Source organism: Acinonyx jubatus, chromosome B1, assembly GCF_027475565.1.
Source record: "Acinonyx jubatus isolate Ajub_Pintada_27869175 chromosome B1, VMU_Ajub_asm_v1.0, whole genome shotgun sequence".
Classification (NCBI taxonomy): Eukaryota; Metazoa; Chordata; class Mammalia; order Carnivora; family Felidae; genus Acinonyx; species Acinonyx jubatus.
Window position 1 is genome coordinate 98,813,797 of NC_069382.1, and position 20,650 is coordinate 98,834,446.

The following is a 20,650-nucleotide window of genomic DNA, read 5'->3' on the forward strand; positions in this document are numbered from 1 at the left end:
GTAGCACTGCTAGGAATTTACCCAAGGGATACAGGAGGGCTGATGCATAGGGGCACTTGTACCCCAATGTTTATAGCAGCACCTTCAACAATAGCCAAATTATGGAAAGAGCCTAAATGTCCATCAACTGATGAATGGATAAAGAAATTGTGGTTTATATACACAATGGAATACTACGTGGCAATGAGAAAGAATGAAATATGGCCTTTTGTAGCAACGTGGATGGAACTGGAGAGTGTTATGCTAAGTGAAATAAGTCATACAGAGAAAGACAGATACCATATGTTTTCATTCCTATGTGGATCCTGAGAAACTCAACAGAAGACCATGGGGGAGGGGAAGGAAAAAAAAAAGGCTAGAGAGGGAGGGAGCCAAACCATAAGAGACTCTTAAAAACTGAGAATAAACTGAGGGTTGATGGGGGGTGGGAGGGAGGGGAAAGGGGGTGATGGGCACTGAGGAGGCCACCTGTTGGGATGAGCGCTGGGCGTTGTATGGAAATCAATTTGACAATAAATTTCATATTAAAAAAAGAAAGAAATACCTTGAGCAGCTCTTTCTGGGTCCTATCTTTGCTTTAATAAAAACACCTTTTTGCACCAAAAAAAGAAAAAAGAAATACCTTCTAGTCCTAAGATCAGAGGCCACTCTGCTTGTTCTTTTTTTTATAAAACTTAACCCATTTTTAGTTCTTGAAATGTCTAAGTAGGGTCTATGGAACCAGCCCAGTTTTTCTTCACCAGTATAGCAAAATTTTGAGGAAACAAAGACTGATGGCTATCCAGTCCTCATGTCTGGCCATGAAGTTCAGGCTTCACACTCAGCACTTTACAGCCAGAGCCAGAGAGAAGCTGCCTCAAGAGCTTCTGGAGATGGATCTTCTGAGCTGGTGGAAGGCAGTCCATGGTCCATGTTCTTTCACTCGTCTGCTTTCTTTGAGAAGCACAGGTTATTGTGTGTGCTCTTTGATGCTTTTCTGAATGCTATATGCAGTGTAAATATGAAAATGAAATGACCTCTGTGCCGTAAATTAGGGGATTGGCAGAAATGGCTTATTATGAAGCTGAGGTATATGAAATGTAGAATTTTCTGGGTTGGCAGATTAATCCTATTTATGCTGGGGAAAGTATTCCATGATATTAAAGGATTTATTTGTTTACTAATCTGCTTCAGACTTCGGAGACCTTGTTACAAAATAAGCAGGTGGAGGAGAAGGAAAGGGTCAGAAAGAAGAGGTTAAGTGAAAAGGAGACCGTTTTCATTCCCTTTTCTGCTCTAAATTTTGTTAACCCAACGCCTAATGAGGACTTCTAAAACACTGTAGAATCCATCCATAAATACAGCATGGATTACTTATAGTATGGACTGGGTAGAGGGGTTTTGTTTGTTTTGTTTTACACAGTTAATGTGATCATTCTCTGTAAACACACAAGCAAGAATATATTACTTCTGCTATTTCAAACTCAGGTTTAAAAGAGCTGTTTAAGAAAGAAGCAATGAAAAATGTATTTAGGTTTCTAACAAGCTTTAATCTTTATCACTAGATTTATTGGGAGCAATCACCAATAATTATTTCAATTTGGAGCAGTCTCTTAATTTTTAAACCCCCCCTCCCCTCAAATGCAAACAAACGTTTGCTTTACTGTTGCCTTTTTCCTCCTGGATGGACTGCACAGTGCAATAGCCAAACATCCTCTTAATCTCTTTTTCAAAGACTATAACCCTCTTTTGGGTAAAGCAGTCATTTTGTTTTGTTCCACTGCACCTTGACAATGCCGAGAAAACATAATCCTTTGCTTAGAATAGAACCTCAGATTTGCTGTTCCATTACCCGGTAGCCTAAGCATTTGTATTAAAAGACAGTTAAGCTTTTTTCAGTGAGGCATTTCCTTCCTTACCTTCCTCACAGAAAGTTCTACTTTATTTTTAGTAATATCCTGGCTCCTGGTATTGTATTTGTGCACATAATCCCTTCACAATCATGCTTAGCCCTCTGGTGGCACCTTCCCTCGAAGGAACTCAAAGGCCTTTACAAACATTAATTAGTTCTCCCAGCATCCCCGTGAAATGGGTGAGTATTCTATTCTGATCGGTATATTATTATCCACATTTTGTGATCTGGCCAAAATTCTTTTACTTTCTTCCCCAGTGTGCTTCCTAATGGAATTCACCTTTAGTCCGCTGGAGCTGGCCAGTTAAGTGCATGGTAAAGGAACGAACCGCAACAAAAGGAAACACAAAAGAAAGATGTGAAGTGTGGTGTACAGAAAGTTTGGTGGACCAGAATGTGGTGGGGAGCGAGAAGACCCTCCCCATACTCCACCTCCACTGATACACTAGGGAAGGAGAGAGGGGATAAGGGCACGAGGACCTTCTCTTCCCCAAGACCAGAAGAGAAACCTGACACAGGGAGACAATGACAGACAACTTCCGCCCAGAGCGATGGACAAGTTCCTATGACTCAGAGCTATTGGACCATTTCCAGGGCTGGTGGGCTCCATGATGATGAACTTTAACCCACCCTAACAGGTGAAAAAGACAAGTTGCTCTCAGAAGACACTGGAAAAATCCTTACTGTTCTTCGGGATTACTACGATCTCGCTCTGTGCTAAAACTTCACTGTAATACTTTTTCACCAACTTTTTGTAAGAACACTTACTAAAAATCTCAACATTTTACAAAAGTTTGGGTCTCCATGACTTACAAAATATCTGAAAATGTATGTTAACATGTCTATATCTACTTGAATGATTCCAAGTCCTAGCTTTTACTAGACATTTTGTTACTAAAATGGGAGCTGTGTGGAGGAATAAAGTGGCAAACTGTGAAAGGTGAACCCAGGAGACATAGGACCAGGTTTCTCTTGATTGAACCTGCGAAAGCTTAGTAGAAGCAGAAGAAATGGCTCGCCGTTATGCTTTAACGCTCAGCCAATAAGCTCTTTCGCACTCATTCGATCACCCCCATCAAGCTTTCTAAGGAATTCCTACTGAGAAGTTATAGGGAGGAGGCAAAGCACAGAAGCGCAATTTTTTGTGTGTGTGGAAATACACACACACACACACACAAAAGGACTTTTTAAAACATTTGGTACAGAAGCCAAGTGATTTTCCTTAACTTATAATGGAAATTGGGGATTACATTTGGACTGGCTTTAGGCTGTTATATGCTAAAATAACATGGAGGAAAAAAGTGATAGAAGGAAATTATAAAAATGATACGAATTTAAGGTAAAATATATGAATATGATCGATGACAGGAAATTCTTTGTGCTTTAATTTCATGACCACTGACCCTCGTGGGAACTTAGCTCTGCCCTGCCATCTTACTACACATTTATGGGCCATTTACTCTTTCTTCTCAAATCTCCAATGCTTCCTCCTCCATCCCCATACTCAGCTGAGAACAGAGCTTCCGATTGCATTAAGAAAAATAGTCTAAGTTTCCATCAAATCTCTCCACTTACTGCCCAGTGACATCTACCCTGCTTTTCTCTCTGTAGCCATAGAGAACTTTGTGTGCTCCTGTTAGAGGCCAAGCCTGCCCTGGGGCCTGGGACCTATCATCTTTCCTGGATCTGACACTTATTAGGTCAGGATCTAGGGCTAGATTTCTTCATCTTTATTATGCCAGGAAAAGTCTGGCATCTCAATCTTACGAAAGGTAGGCCACCGTTGAGACCATTTCAGACAACCAACCAAGTAAACTTCACAGCACTTACGATATTTCATGCAAATACCAAACTGTTGATGGGCATCATGCAGAGAGAGAGAGAGAGAGGAGAGATATTTTGGCTAAAATGATTCCAAGAGATTAGAAATGAGAGAAGCTCTATGGACCATCAAACTCGAAATAGAACATGGGCTTTCCATTGCAAACTAAATAAGATCTAAACTCACAATGTTTAACAAATATAGAAAGCATTGTTTGGGAATGGTGGAAAACAAAGTTGTATAATTATGGTGGAATCAGGCTCTATAACTTACTCCCAAATCTAAATATTGTTGAGGTTTTTATTTGTTTATGTCATGAGAATATGCAGAAAAGATTTTGACCATATGCATTTTAAAGACAATATTTGAACAACTGATGAAATTAAGGAAACAGTACTTTCTTACACAAAAAGAGCAGATACATGACTACCATATGAAAGTCAGCACCAGTAAGAATTATTGCTGCCATATAGTTAACATAGCATATATTTATTTGACAATCCTTTTCAGAAGTCCATAAAAAACCAAAAATGATTCTGACACCAATTCTGAGGGGGGGGGTGGTTTTCTTCCAAACATCAAGCTATTAACTCAATTCAGTTCAATTCTGACATTGGTGATATTGTCAGATCCCACAGGTTAAAAGCTCAGTTCTCTAAGACTGCTCCCCCTCCTTCTTCCAATGCAGCCACCCCCTCCCCCAACCCCGCCTTCAGATGCCAATCACCATTGCAGGCTGTCACCTGTGCCTATGACTGTCTATAAATCGGAGGTTCTCATGACCCACTCCTTTGGGTTGATTAATTTGCTAGAGCTACTCATGGAACTCAGAGAAACATTTTACTTACTAGATCACTGGCTTATCAAAGATAAAACTCAGGAACAGCCAGATGGAAAGATGCATAGAGCAAGGTATGGGGAAAGGGTACCAAGGTTCCATGCTCTCTGAGCCACTTTTTAAAGATATGTAGCTAGTGAAAGGGGGTTGGCACTATATTAGTCAGAGTAGGGACTGGGAAAACTTCCTCTTTCTTTATGCTCTGAAACAATTTATTTTTTATTTTTATTTTAAAAAAATTTTTTTTAACGTTTATTTATTTTTGAGACAGAGAGAGACAGAGCATGAAGGGGGGAGGGACAGAGAGAGAAGGAGACACAGAATCAGAAGCAGGCTCCAGGCTCTGAGCCATCAGCCCAGAGCCTGACGCGGGGCTCGAACTCACGGACCGCAAGATCGTGACCTGAGCTGAAGTCGGACGCTTAACCGACTGCGCCACCCAGGCGCCCCCTGAAACAATTTAAATAGCGTAATGATGATTGGGATTGAAAATCTGAATGACTTTTAGCCTATAAAACCATCTGAGCTTACAAATTTCTGAGAGGTAGCTATATGAAAATCAACAATTTCACCAGGGTTTTCACATTTATTGGCACAAGTATACAAAATTCTTAATTTTTTATTTCATTCATAAATATGGTTTCTGTTCCCCTCAATTTTGTGTTTGTGGATTTCTTGTCTTTTAAAAATCAAAACAGAAAGCATATTAGTTTACTATTGCTGCTATAATATATTTTTGCAAACAGTGGCTTAAAACAACACACATTTTCTGTAACAGTTTTGGAGGTCAGAAGTCTGCAGTAAGTCTATGAAATGGGACTAAAATCAAGGCATTGGCAGGGCTGGAGGCATTAGGGGCTATCCTTTTCCTTGTCTTTTTCCAGCTTCCAGAGGCTGCCTGCATTCCTGGGCTCCTGGACCCTTCCTCCATCTTCAAAGCCAGCAAACAGTGTAGCATCTTCAAATTTCTCTCTCTGACCTCTCCTCCAATTCAGATTCTCCTGCCTCCTTTTCCTATAAGGGACTTAAAGTTCCTATAAGGGACTTCAGGATTACATTGGGCCTATGTAGAAAATCCAGGGTTCTCTTATTTCAAGATGTTTAATTTAATCATGTCTATAAAGTCCCTTTTGCCATTTAAGGTAATGTATTATATTCAGTTTCTAGGGTCCAGAATGTGTAAGTCTTTGTGGGTATACGTGTGTGGGGGGTATATTCTGTCCACCACAAAAAGATTAATTTGGTGTGGATTTTTTTCTCCAAAGAATAGCATTGGATCAATCATTTTTTGTGTTTTGTTAATTTTAGCTTTTACTGTTATATTTTCCTGAGGTTAATTTTGGAGTTATTTATAATAACTTTTTGAGGAGAATGCTTAATTTAGTTAATCTTATTTTGTTAATGAAAATGTTTTTCATTATTATTTTCCAGATATTCTACTGTTTTGGTTTTGATTTTCTCTTTGATCAAAGAATCATTTCAAGATGAATTGTGAACATCTAAACAGTTGGGGTTTTTTGTTTCTACATTTCTCAGTTTTAGTTTTATTACATGGTGGTTATAAAGCATGTTCTGCGCCATTTCTGTGTTTGCAAATATTGGTGTGTGTGTGTGTGTGTATATGCACCCTATTACATAATTTATATAGATATATGAGAGAATAAAATGATATACATTCTGTTTGCAGGGTGTAGGCATATATCTAAGTTATTTAGATCTCTGTATCTTGAAGATAATTACTAGATCAATTTACAGAGTTTATTTCTTTCCTTTTTTTTTTTTTTACAGCACTATAATGTTCCACTGTATGGATATACCATAATAAAGCAGACCCTACTGATAGATACTTGAATTATTCTAATGTTTTGTTATTGTGGTACAATAAGGCTATAATGAATACTTCACCAAAAGGGGGGTGGAGAGGGAGAAAAAAATGGTAAATAATATGCCTTTTTGTAGCTGTGGGGGTATATTTGTGGAATAAATTATAAATAAATCCATTAGCTCTGTTCCTTTTAAATCTTACTCAAATGTTTTATTATACCCTGAATCACAATGCCTATATTTTAACATTTTTAAGACTTCAAAGATGTTGTATTCTAAACTTTTTTTCTCTTTCCCCAGAAAATGTCCCTCCTAATGTGCTCCAGCTTTATCTTTTGGTAATTTGTTTGTCCAGACTCCCAACCTCTCCCCCCAGATTTCTGGCGTCATTCCCCTGTTGCTATTTCCCTGTGGGATATTTCAAACTGTGATTATTCCTGGCCCCAAATAACCTGGGCCCCGTATTCTTGACTCTCCTTTTACCTGTCAACATTTCTATTATTTTTTATGATTATGTTGCTGCAAATAGTATTTTAATTGCTGTGGGCTTATGACAAATATATGAACATATTATTATTACAGGTCAGTTCCCATCTCACTTAACTGTATTTGACTGATTCTAATATTTTTCACATTTGACAGTTTCTGAAATCAGGTTGTAATAATATTAATAGTGAAATCACAGTAATTTATTTATTTTCCAAAAAACAATGTTTTTAAATTAATAATCTTACAACTGATGGTGTCTTGAAACCAAATATTTCCTATCATATGTGTTCTCAAGCAAAGTATATACTGAACTTCCTGGATTCTTAAGTTGGTCCAAAATGTGTTGTACTTTCCGGATAGCCTTTGAAATACTTAACCCAGAGTTTATCTGTTCCCTGATTTCAGCACAGATGAACTATTTATCTTTTTTTTTAATTTCCTTAAGTTCTGTTGTGTGTGGTGTGTTAAGTGCACCATTTTAACCATCTTTCCAGAAATGTTTATCACTTAAGTCTTGAAAGAGGAGTCTACAAATTTCCCAATGATTTTGTGAACCATTTAGAACCTTGCAACGTCTCTTTCTGCCTAAGTTTTCTAGAATGAATTCTTTTCCCCAAAATAAAGTCCTAAAAGATATAGGCTATTGGAGTATATTTGACATAGATATTAGGTAAAAAGTCTAAAAGTCTATCCATGCATACAACTATTATAATGAAAACTGAAGGAAGGAAGGCAAATCAATTTGGGGTATGAGACTTTCTGTGTGGACCTGAGAGGCCTGGGTGGCTCAGTTGGTTAAGCGTCTGACTTTGGCCCAGGTGATGATCTCACGGTTCGTGAGTTTGAGCCCCGCATCGGGCTCTGTGCTGACAGCTCAGAGCCTAGAGCCTGCTTTGGATTCTGTGTCTCTCTCTCTGCCCCTCCCCTGCTCACACTCTGTCTCTCTTTCTCAAAAGTAAATAAACATTTTTTTTTTAAAGAATTTCTGTGTGGGCCATATTTGAAAATTACTGTTGATTCAACCCATATATAATTTCAAAGGGTGCTTTGGTATGTGCTCATCTTTAACAGAAAAACTCAGGGAAACATGACAAAACAAACCAACTCTAACGACCTTAAGTTCAGAAATTTAAGTAACAACAGGCTAGTGAAATAACTTCATTCTACCTTTATAGCAGCTTTCTGCAGCCTTTTCCTGATCAAGATAAATTAAACATACACTCAAGTTTGGTTTTTCTACAACTTCAATAATTATTTTTCCAAAGTGGAAAACCTATACATTATTTAAAAAACCTGTTTAATACATTAGAAATAACACAGAACTGAACATTTTTCAAGCAAAGTTAGGGCAGTCAGTAATAAGCTTACACACTTTCCTGGTCATAGAGGAGTAAAAGCTAGAAGCCATTCTTCTAAGTATTGTTGTTAGAAACACTAATTTAATTATTTGAAATAAAACCTAAGCACTGAAAAAAAAAAAAAAACAAAAAACATGTCAATGTGAGTATCCCGAAATCCTGAAGAGAATCTGGATCAACAACAAACTTTTGACCAGATGCCAATAAAGTCTTGTTTTCTTAAGACAGGAAACTGGACATTTTCTTCTCTTGTTGAACTTAAATTTTCCATGAACTATACTGTGTAGTTCGATCACAAACAAACCCCAATAATAGGATCACATACTATTTTAAATCCATACATATGACACTCTGGAATCAGAAGTAAAAGCCTCATGTAGATGACACCGGAGTAAATTGTAATTAGTGACCCCAGACCTGCTCTTTTCTAGGACTCTTATTTTTTCCTGGTACTGTTATTAAGAGGGCACAAAATTCAAATAAAAACTATTTGCCTTTTCAATGGCAATAGTTAGCTAGCTAAAGATATAGAAAATAATTGGTTTGTAATAGATTAAAGATGTAATGCTCTAAAAATCTTTTAAAATTCTCAACTTCCTACTCCTGTGTGATCAGTGTCATGGAAACAGATGTCTGACTCCAGATTTAATTTCTCCCATCCCTGCCATAAGGCATATATCACCTAAACACAAACTCTCACCAACAAATTTCTCTAGTGTTTCTTGGGTCCTGAAAGCCTGATTTTTTTTTTTTAATTTGGCCTTCTTGCATTTTATTCCATCATACTGGTACTTCTGATTTTCCAGACACACAGAATGGTAGGCACTGTGGATTGCGTTGGATGTCCAAGGATTGGGTGGAATGACAGGATTGTGATGTTGGTTAGGACGCAGAATACGGCTAGAGATACATCTTGCCCTTGCACCATAATGTACCAATTTAAGGCTCATCTCTTAAGCATTAGTATGAAACACTTAGGGATAAAAAAAGCGTAGACTGTATTGCAATCAACACGTGTATTCACATCATGCAGTTTAAGATATGACATTTCAGCCTTTTCTCCCTTGAGGAATTTCCTCCCCCATATTTGATGCTTTTCACTTCCATTCCATAGTCGTTTATTACACATGTCCCCATAAACAACATATATTATTTTGCATGCCTTAAACTTAAAAAAAATTGCAAGTATTCTTCCAAAATGTTCTTTTTGAAATTCTTGTTTTCCATGTAGCTCTAATTACTTTTACTGCCATAAGTACAGCAATGTGTATGTATTGGGTAGAAATCCATTCTCTGACTGATGGATAGATTGTTTCCAGTTTCGTACTCCTTAGAAATAATGGTGCTATGATTTTCTTATTCGTGACCTCATTGTAAAAAACTTGCTCTGAGATATACACCAAAGAGAACACTTAATTTATAGAATCTTCAACATTACTAGATATGCTAGCTGGCTTTCCAAAGTAGCTTGTACCAATTTATGCTCTACTAGCAGAGTGTGAGGCTCTAGTGATCCACAACCTTGGGGATTATACACTCTGCAAGCAGGGTTTTACCTGTTGGAATCCTCTGTGGCCTGGGTGAGGATATGTTCCTCTGACTACTGCAACTGCTAGTCACTCCAAGGATATCTCCAAGGATGTTTTCATGTTAATTTTTAGGTGTCAAGTTTCCGTATCACAAAGGTGGTGCGAATTCGAGCCTGGAACCTGTGGTCAGGTAAGCTTGTAGTCAGAATTCTCAGAGGAGCCTCTTTTTTTGTTTAATCCAAAGCACAGACTTAAGTCAAGAAGGCTCCCTGTGACCTCTCTTGCCAGCAGAAGAATTTCTTTTCTAGTCTGCCCTTACACTGAAGGTGTTGGTCTTTAATGACCTGGGCATTCTATATGAGGGTCAGTTATAACTTTGTACATCACATGGGTTGGAGGGTCTAAGTGGCCATTAACATCTGAACTCCTTATTGAGATCACCACCTTCCTCCCCACCACCCAGCTTCCAGCTTGAAAGCCCGTGTCAGGTGAAGCTTACTGTTCCGATTTTTATTTTATTGGCAACAATAATTTAAAATTTTTTCTGTTTAGGCCTTTGGGGATAGGTTTTTCTTTTATTTATTTTGCTCCCTTGGCACTTAGAGGGAAGAAGTTATGGTCCTCTAATAACTGGAGGGAAAATGGGAAGCATAAAAGTAATTTCGAGATCCTATTTATTTCATTGAGTAAGGCTTCTATTCTAAATCAGCAGAAACCAACAGAACGTTCTGAGTGATGGAAGTGGTCTACAATTTATTCTGTCCACATGGCAGACATTTACCACACATGACTACTGAACACCTGAAATGTGGTTAACGTGTCTGGTGAACTAAATTTTTAATATTATTTAATTTTAATTCATTAAAATTTAAATTTAAGTAGTCATATGTGACTAGTGTCTATTTGACAACAGAGCTCTAAATAGTAGTAAAATTCTTTGTCCCCTGGTGATTTCGTGTATATACTAATAAACCAATGTAGTCTGGGGAAAAAACGCCTTGCAAATCTATTTTTGATAGTCAAAGGATAAGACAGTTGAGACATGACTTCAGAATATCTACCACCACAAAACTGTATAGTCCTATTATTTTGATAATCAGGTATTTCTTGCCTGACTTGTCTTTCTGGAAATTTTCAAAGATCTAGGGCACATTCTTTCCATTGCCAGTCTCTGAACTGGAAGTCGGGGAATCGATTTCCGACAGTTTTTCAAAGATATTTATAGAATATTAAAGTGTCAAGAAATTCCAAAGATAAAGAATTAAGAGCAAAAATACATATATTTAAAATGCAACATAAGAAAATATGACGAATAGTACAATTAATTTGGTTTATCTTTGAAATGAAAAAGTTTATTGGTAACCTGAAAATGTGTGCAACTCAAAACATGAACATACAATTTATAGTATTTTATGAAACAAAACAAAACAAGTCTATTGCTTTAGGCCTGAACTGGGCTTATGTTTCCAATTAAAAAAAATTTTTTTTAATGTGTATTTATTTTTGAGAGAGAGAGACACAGACAGAGACAGAGCACAAGTGGGGGAGGGGTAGAGAGAAAGGAAGACACAGAATCTGAAGCAGGTTCCAGGTTCTGAGCTGTCAGCACACAGCCTGACATGGGGTTCAAAATCACGAACCGTGAGATCATGATCTGAGCCGAAGTCAGACACTTAACCGACTGAGACACCCAGGCGCCCCTATGTTTCCAATTTTTTAAACTTGGCAAGGGGGATTACATGAAATAACTCTCAATTCTCTCTCTCTCTCTTTTTTATTGCCATAAGTAGAGATTAAGAAGGCCAAAGCAAACATGTAGGTGTGAATTATAATGAAAACAAATACATATCTAGAAACAAGGCCACGAAAGTTTGGTTTGTGCATTTGTCTATTCCACTGGCTGGCCTTTAAAAATAATGGTCTGTAAATATTTCTTACTATGGATTAATCCACATGCATTTTCTTTTACTTATTTATTTAGAGAGAGGAGCAAGTGGTGGGGGGAGAGTGAGAGAAAGAGAGAGAGAGAGAGAGAGAGAGAGAGAGAGAGAGAGAGAATGAATCCCAAGCAGGCTCCACGCTGGCAGTGCAGAGCCCTATGTGGGACTTGAACTCACAAACTGTAGGCTGAAATCAAGAGATGGACACTTAAATGACTGAACCACTTAGGTGCCCAACCACATGCATTTTCTATGTTCTTGTATAAAACTGAGGCTCACAGGCTGGGCATTTAGTAATGCAGTGAAATAGATTCTGGAGTGAGGAAAGCATTTCATGAGATGAATAAACTAGGTCAAAAATGAAAAAGCTGAAGTTTGCTCTTGAAAACAGCACACATTTCCAGATAAAACTGACTTAAAGTTGTGTCCAAAGATTTTCATGGACATTTTCATTGTATCCATATGATTTAAAATGTCTTTAAACACTGAAGCCTCTCAATTTCAGACATTTTGCTTATGAGAGATTTTTTTTGGACACTCTCAAGACAAAATTTTAAAAAGAAACAAGTTTTCTCTAGAAAGCATTTTTAGCATACTGAACATGCATACTTTCTCAGAGTGTATGTAGCCCACTCTTCTCCTGATACTCTTCATAGAAACATCTCAATGATTTAGGAATTCTGGGTGTCACAGTGCTCAAGGCTTGAGTAAAATGTCTTCTCATAATGTGGTTGGCTTGAATGTCTTCTTCCAGAGCCAGAAGAGCCGCCTCTCTACAGACAGCTATAATCTGAAGCAAAACATACAAAAAAAAAAAAAACATACAAAACAAAAAAGGGGAGAGAAAAGACAATCAATATTTCAATGGATTCAACTGAATATATTTCAAATATTCATCCGTGGTAACTGCTTCAACTATAAGCACCCTTGCCAACATTTATCTTCATGGTTATTCCACTTCAGTTTTCAAAAGGACAAAAAGTAATCATCTTCATTCCAAAACCATGTAGTAAGTACTCAGAATCAGGAGCAGCAAAAAGATATATAAGATATGGCATTCGTTCTTAAGAAGCCCACAACTGATAAAGGTGGAAAAGACACACAGGCACATACTTCTAATACAAGATGACAAAAGATGAGTGTGTATGTGTGGTGGGGGCAGGTAAGAACCAAGTGATAAGGGGGTGAGGGCAGAGGAGGGAGCTACTCCGATACACAGTGAAGTCCTGCGCATCAGCGCACCTTGTCATGGCATAGAATTTCCACATTACTTTCAACCTTTGATGTATTACCGACATGTAAAAGCATTTCTTTATGTGCATCTCTTGAACAAGTTCTTAAATCTTGGGAATATCAGATAGAGTTTTCTAAGTTTACTTTGGAGAGCTGCTTTAGAACAGAGAAGTGAATTTTGTTTACTCAGTGAGGAAAGCTGCAAGAATTGAAAAGAATCTGGGGAGGGGGTGGAATGGATGCAGAAGGAGGGAGGACAGAGTGGGCGGTAGGAAAACGGAAGGGGAGGAAGGTTCAAGTCTTGAATCCTGAAATGTGTTTTTAAGCTCTCTGGACTTCAGACAGCGGAAGCAGGCTGATGCCAGTGTCATTCTAAAGACACATTACTGTGGTGAAAAGAGCTTGTGGGATGAAAAGAGATATTGTGATTTTCAGGGCAACAGGGAAAACAGTGATTGATACTGACTGCACCTTTATATCGGTAAATGAAAGGGCCAGCTGAAACACATTTGTCCAGCCATTCAGCATATTTTCTCTGTTTGTTCACTTACTGAAAAGAGTTCCTCTGCTTATGCTGGGCTAATGGCTGCCAAAGCAGTTTAGTAGCTTTTTAGGGGATTTAGCAGCATGTTTAGGGAGCTTTCAAAAAACTTGCATAGATTTAGATGGCTTTGTCAAATTACGACAATGTAACTATTAGTTCTGGGCTTCATTAATGAGCACTGAAGTTGACTATAGTGCTTATGCATGTTAATGCTTTTCCAAAAAGAGTGGCTATCAACTTGTTGAAGGAAAAAAACAAAACTTCCAGGGCTTAGTAAAATAACTTCATCACATATACTGGTGCAGAGAGAGTTATTTTGAAAACAAGATATAATAATTAATAAGCACAGTAAAAGCACATGAAATGCCTAGCATGGTAAACTGGCTATCCAATGGTTCCACTCTGTTCCAAAGGGACCTTGAGGACCTCCACGAAGGGAGAAAAAGGAACAAAGTGGAGAAAAGCCTCAACTCCTTCCTTCCCTCCATCTCAGCAGCACTTCTGTTACCTGCAAGAATTTGAAGCAATGGCTGCAAGGCTGAAAAGTTTGAAGGATCAGTGGGAGAGGCAGAAAGGCCTGAATTTCCTGCTGGCTGGTGGACTTCTAGCTCTTCGTCTGAGACAGTACAGGGAATGTTTCCATCATGTGGGTCCTTTCCCATGCTAAGTGGAGTACAGAAGTCACCAGTGCCATGTCTTGCACACTTCATAACTGAGACTTACCTCAAAGAATACTGGATCCAGTACATAATGGCTACAGACATTTACTGAGTACCTACCCCATGTGCTAGACAATGCTAACGGCAGTTCTAATTAATTGCTATGTGAACATTCCCCGCCCCGCCCCTCAATTTTGTATAATTCAGGGATCCCACTAATAGTGTACAATATCTGATGGGAGCATGGCAAACAGAGTGGCCAGATAAACACAGTAAGCTGGTGGGGGGTGGGGGGGTAGGGAGGTTGGGTGGAGGAAAGGGAGAGGTGACCACAAGGCTGTCTGGAACCTCTCCAAGTTCCTGGAATTTGGTTCACATGGCCAGATAGTGAGTAGCTCACACTGCTGGTACATCTGAGAAAGAGAACTAACAGTCTAGTAGGCTTCCTCTCTCAATATACAGTAATCAAACTGGGAGAAGAAATGGTTATACTCCTCTAATCATCGGAATCTCAGATAGCCTAACAAGGCATGGTAGAGAAATGTAGGTAATGGGAAGTGACAGGTCACTGAGGCCTTGAAGGCTGTCCTTAGGGTCAGCAACCCTGAGCAATTCCTCTTGCAGATCAACTTTCTTTCCTTCACATCTCTGTCTATAGATTTTCCTAAGCTATAAATTGCTTTTTGCTTTTATGTGGCAGCTTCCAGGACAGTGATGGGGGGGCACTGGTGGCGAGATGTGGTCAGAGCAGTAACAGCCACTTGAAAGCTGGATGTTTGTAGCTTACAGCCTCCAGCATATGTTAACACTCAAGAGTAATTCCCCTACTATATTTAGGACTGGCCTGACCCTTAATTAACAATTCCATCCAATTTGGAGAACTACAAAATTGTGAGGTATAGAAAAGTTGGACAGAGTTTTGACGAGAGCACTAACAATGTTTGAGTTAGAAAGAGATGCCCTGTAGAACCTTTGAGAGACAATGACAAGGGAATCAGAGCAGCTGAATCCTGGTATTCAGATGCCACATAGAAAGGTGTCTTCCTCTGTACAGAAGACAGATCACAGTTGTTAGCACTTCCAGAGTGGCAGAAGGATTATCTGAATTCAACACTTGCTTCGATAAATGTTTTCCTGTTTTATATTATTTATCAGGGATGCTCTGAAGAACCAGTCAATTAGGCAATACTTTCTACCATTTTTATTTTCCTATCATATTTGCTTAGCAACACACAACTAGTAATTGAGAGGAAGTAAGACACTATAAATCATTAACCAGTCACTCTTTCATCAATCAACATCCACTGAATAACTACTCTGTATAACGACTAGATGAGGCCCAGTAGAGGATTCAGAGATGTCCAAGATGTGGTATCTGTCTTCTGGTACTCTCAAACCAGTAGGGAATGAACATCAATTGTCCAATGTGGCATGGTATTAGAGGTACTGTTAAGCAAGGCAAAAGGAAAAGTGCTTTGGTATGGAAAGAAGAGAGAAATTACTGCTTCATAAACCGAACTGGGAAGGACGGAATTTAGATATACGTATAGGGGAGAAAAGGGCATTCTGAGCAGGAGGGATAAAGTGAGCAAAGAAACAGCAAGGTGGGGAGAAAGAGACCAGAGATTGTACTCTTCCAGCCTCAGTAGCCAAAATGAAGAATTTAAAAAGAGAGAGAGAGAGAGAGACAAGTTCTGTCATCAAAATGTCACTAAAAAGAACAATGATAGTTTTCAGAAGTCATGTGGGCCATAATGACAGTGAAGGCTAGTCAATGGCAGTCATCTCTAAATCTCTAAACCCAATTCACAAGCAGTTGATGCACAAGCAGCTGATAGAGAATAACTCCTAAAGGTTCCTTTGTTTTTATTTCTTCCTCATGAAAGAGCTTCTTAGAAATTCCAAAATGAAAGCATTAATTGGATTATTGATTCTCTCTTAACCCAAATAGAAAGGTAGGTGTGAAAATGGAAGTATTCTTAGGAGGCTCATTTCATGATGGGTGGTTTCTATTTGCTCTGGGGTCACTTACTTTAGCATGAGTTCCAAAGATACCATACTTCCCAAGAAAAGTGCAGCTTGCTCTCAGGGCCCCTGCCAGCATTTGCCCTGCCATACTAATGTCTTTTCAGAGGAACAAGTATTTCATGATCAAGTTTTAGGTAACAGTACATATATTCTGTTTCCCACAATACACAGAATTGCCCTGGTTTTGGCAGAACACCTATAAGTGGCTATCTCTTGAATTACTGGTGATCTTCAGCAAACGTTCTCGAAGGTGTTAACCAATACAAAACAATTCAATAAGGACACAATATGGCTTTTGCCTATTTCATAGCCTTTTTTTTTTTCTTTTGCTCTCTCCTATTCCAGAATGGAGAAAAGAGGGCAAGGGAGAAAAAAGATACTGGAGAAGGACCAGCCTGTTTAATGGGGTCAAAAGGCAGCAGCCACAGCACACATTTGGGTTCTGGAGATATAAATGGTCAATGCATATTTGTTGAATCGAACTGAATAGTTCCTTAACTATAAACAAAGTTTCCAAAAAGCACACATTATATGTATCTTTTTCATATTTGGTCTATATCCTATAATATTTTAATCTATGTTTCATATAACCTACATTTTTGTCAGTTGTACTTTGTCAGTTACATTAGTAACAAGAATTGTTTAACACTGTGATATATGTTGTCTTAAGCAATGATTTAGTCTGGGGACCTACTTTAAATCTAGTTCCTTCCTTAGAAGTAATAGAAATTAGAAATTTTATCAAGAATACAAGTATGTCTGTGTTATTTTGAGGGAAGCTTCCTGAGGTATCAAAATTTGTTACATAGGGACGGGAACGTTTTTGCTGTGTTGTCATGGGAAAAACTGTGGTGTAATGAAGAAACATGCCTGAAAATTTACTAATAATGCAGTAATTTATATTAGGTTAGGGGACTGAAATGGAAGCTTTGGTGGGGGGGGAGAACCCCAAAATTGTGCAAATGGTGATCTTTTGTCCCATTTGATGAAAATAACCTGGTATCAATTAACTGTTGATGGATTTTCTCTTCTGTATTAAACTCTGAAAGAGTGAGGTCTTTTTTAGATTAAATTTGCCAATACATCTCTCTTTATTTGGGATTGGATACTACAGAAACTGACAAGGGCTTTTAACTTCAAGTGGGAGTTTTCTCATTACTATCTCTAAAGTTTGTAAGAAAACCTAATGAGATAAGTATAAGTATGCATATGTATATATATATATATATATGGATGCCAGGAGAATGATGAGTTGTGTGGTCCCTGTATACACTGTATACACTGTATACATATATATATATATATACACACACATATATATATGTATACAGTGTATGTGTGTGTGTGTGTATATATATATATATATGTATACAGTGTATACAGTGTATACAGGGCCCACACAACTCATCATTCTCCTGGCATCGCATTCAAAACCACATGGAATCTGGGACTGTTCAGTGATGGGGGAATTCAGCTGAATTTCTTCCATGAGGCTACAGAAGAACCTCATGAGAAGATGTGTAGATGAATAGATGAATTTGAATCACAGATTGTCTGGAATGTTAAACCAACCCGTTTAGAAAGAAAACTCTTGGCACTCGAATGCATTAATATCTTTGGCAAAAAGGATTTTGGAAGCTTTCCCCTAATCCCTTCACCATGTCCTTCTCTTCCCCCATAGGCTGCAGACTAGATCATTTAAATGAATTATTAGCCAACTACCAGTAAGGTTGCTTTCGCCATTAGGCTGGAAAAGCAACACTGTTTTGGCTGGCTCTGTAAAACTGAGTGTCTGAAGTCTGTGTTCTTTTTTCAGTTTTGACTAAAAAATTGATTCCCAAACTTTTAAGATGTATATGTGCCTTGCTGCAAAAGTGAAAGTATTATTTGTTTGGGAAAATGAGAAAATGAGACAAAAGACAAGCAGAGTGGGCCTAAGATTTCATTGTCAGAGCTAAACTAAGACACGTTATTTCGGTGGCCATGACACCCATTTCTTTGGTGCCAACATGCCACAAATTCTCTTTTCATGTATTCTACAATAGTAATAGAGCCAACAGATACCTTAAAGACAACATAAAAAGCAGGAACTCTCTATTAAAGTGTATCTGAAATGAGCTCCCGACAGGTAGGAAAGGAAAGAATTTTTAGTGAAAATATTTAGAAATCCTCAAAACAAAGTCACTGAGGAAAATAGTAATCATTTTCAAATGCAGGGAAAAAGTAACTCAGCAATGAAAGAGGACATATGAGTATGAATTTTTATGCTATACTTGCCTTCTGAAAAAGCAGTGCCTTTAGAAGAACAAAACAGCAATAACTGGATTACGTGAGACAACTCCACTCGGGAGGGTGTGGGGAAGCAACTTCCCAGGAGGAGAAGGCTCTTGACCATTGAACCTTGGGAAATCTAATTACCTCACTTTTAAATGCAAAAGGGCAAAAGAGGCAATTGTGCAGAATTCTGAATGCCATGAAGAATAAGAACAATGTCTTACTTCACTGTGGAAAAAAAATGAAACCTCTTATACACAGCCTAGGGTTCTTTCCCCCAATGCACGAGACAAGAAGAGTTTAAACAGGTGGCTCAGCTTAGTAAAAGAGAAACAGGGGTATTGCGAAAATGAAAACCCACACGGTTTCTAAGCAGGCAGTAGTAGTTTAAAAAAAAATGATGTGACAAATAATCAAGGCAAAGACTTTACCAAAACCTAGTCATTGGGTAGAAAAACCTGAAAATGCTGGGCGCTACTTTGGGTATCCTGTGCTATAGCCCTGCCTGTGTTCTTTCCAGTTTAACAGGAGCACCACCTTCTTTTCTGGGCACTGACAGATTAGAAACCCAACATTAATTTACGTACAATTGCTTCCACTTCCAAATAAGGCCTGGGTAGTATGTGCCCTTTTCTGTTGGCTGTAACCAGATTATGAGAAGGACATCAGGAACACATCCCCATGAGTGGCATGTAAGGTTGGGAAAAAGGGATGCTGCCCCAAGTAGGCCTAATGGGGGAGCTAAGAACTGCTTGCGCACTTCCAACAGGCAGGTTGAAATGCTAACTTAACCGTCACCAAGTTCCTAACGACCTCGCAGAGATTATGTGTCCTCCAAGAGAGGCGGGAGGGTAACACAGCTGACGTTCTGTTTGGCTCCCATCACCCCACTCTGCAGGCAAAGGAAGGCCTCAGATCTGTGGAGAAAAAGTCGGGAATTTTAAACGTGCCGGAAGAGGAGGCTTATTCATAGGGTGTCCTCGGACGGTGAGAACCGCGGCTCTGGAGAGCTGACCTCGTGTACCCAGTTTAATCAGTCCCTGGCAGTGCTGCTTCAAAGTTCTTAGGGAACCGGCCGCGGCAGCCTAGGGACTGCAGGGTATGAGTACAGGGATACAGCCAGGGGGCAGTTTCTAGCACGAGCAGGTGAACGGCACGGTACGCGGCAGAGTATCCGCAGGGATGGAACCGGAGAAGAGAGCCGCCCCAGCCCGGGCCCGGGCAGCTGCACAGAATCCACGCAGAGGCAGAGCGGTGCTCCCCGGGCCCTGCGGCGGCCGCGCTGCTGCTCCTGCTGTTTGGCAAGAAGAAAGGGCGCCTTCCAGCGAGGCCTAAATGTGCTTTTCAGCTTCTTTGTATTTCAAGTGTACTAAATAGCTTTAAAGAATCCACCAAAAGAAATGGGCTGCAGTGCTTTAAAAAGTCTTAGGTATTTTCAAGAAAGTGGTTTTGTTAAAAGCATCTTCTGTCTGGAACACCTGTGACCTGTTGAGCTTAATTGGGCTGCAGCTGGCGCTGATTGTGGCGCAGCCGCTGGCGGCCGCAGGCTGACATTGTGTGCGCTCCCGCCCTCCCGCCCCCTCGCCTTTCTTTTCTCTTTCACAGCCCGGCGACCTCCTTCCCCTGTGTGTCGGAGGGATTAGGAGCCCGGTAGAGAGTGGTGTCCTGCTGTTTGCGAACAGCGTGCACTGGAGGTGCTTCAAGGAGGAGGCTACCTGGGAGATTATGTGCTCATGTGGATGCCGAGGGCCCATTCTCCCCGGCCCATTGAGACGTGCTGAAAGGTGGCTGAATGGCCGGGCGTGAAAGATGTGACTGAAGGGAGCGCAGCAGGCTCCTGGCCGCAGAGCAGCAGATGGAAGTCAGGCTGTCACACGCACAAACGGCGAGGGGCGCCCCAAACTGCCAAGAAAGCAGCTCACGGCGTAAAACAGGGCCCGAGAAGGGAATTCAGACGGGAAGAGAGTCGCGCTTGCTTTAGGGTACTTCACAGTGCCACCTCACCGAAAACTTTTTATGTGATGAGGCTAGAAGTGAGGATCGTGGGGGGCAAACTTCAGATTTAAGGAATTGCCTATTGCCCTTGGGCTAAATTCCTTAGATTGTCTGCAAAATAAGCTTTATGATAATTAATCCATCTGGGATTATGTTAAAGTCACTATCTAGAATGCCATGCCTGGTACTGAGTCAAAAGAAAAGAATTTCTGTAAAAACACACTAA

The 20,650-nt window shown here is 39.5% G+C and overlaps 1 protein-coding gene across 3 annotated transcripts in view; it reads right to left on the reverse strand.

Moving 5' to 3' along the window:
• Positions 1–9,223: 9,223 nt before the first annotated feature.
• AFG2A (AFG2 AAA ATPase homolog A) overlaps positions 9,224–20,650 on the reverse strand; it is a 365,578-nt gene continuing 354,151 nt past the window's right edge. For all 3 annotated transcript variants that reach the window (XM_027063957.2, XM_015074610.3, XM_053216983.1), the window contains one exon: positions 9,224–12,481. In XM_027063957.2, the coding sequence (XP_026919758.1) occupies positions 12,305–12,481 (177 nt within the window). In that variant the 3' untranslated portion in view covers positions 9,224–12,304. The remainder of the gene's footprint in view (positions 12,482–20,650) is intronic.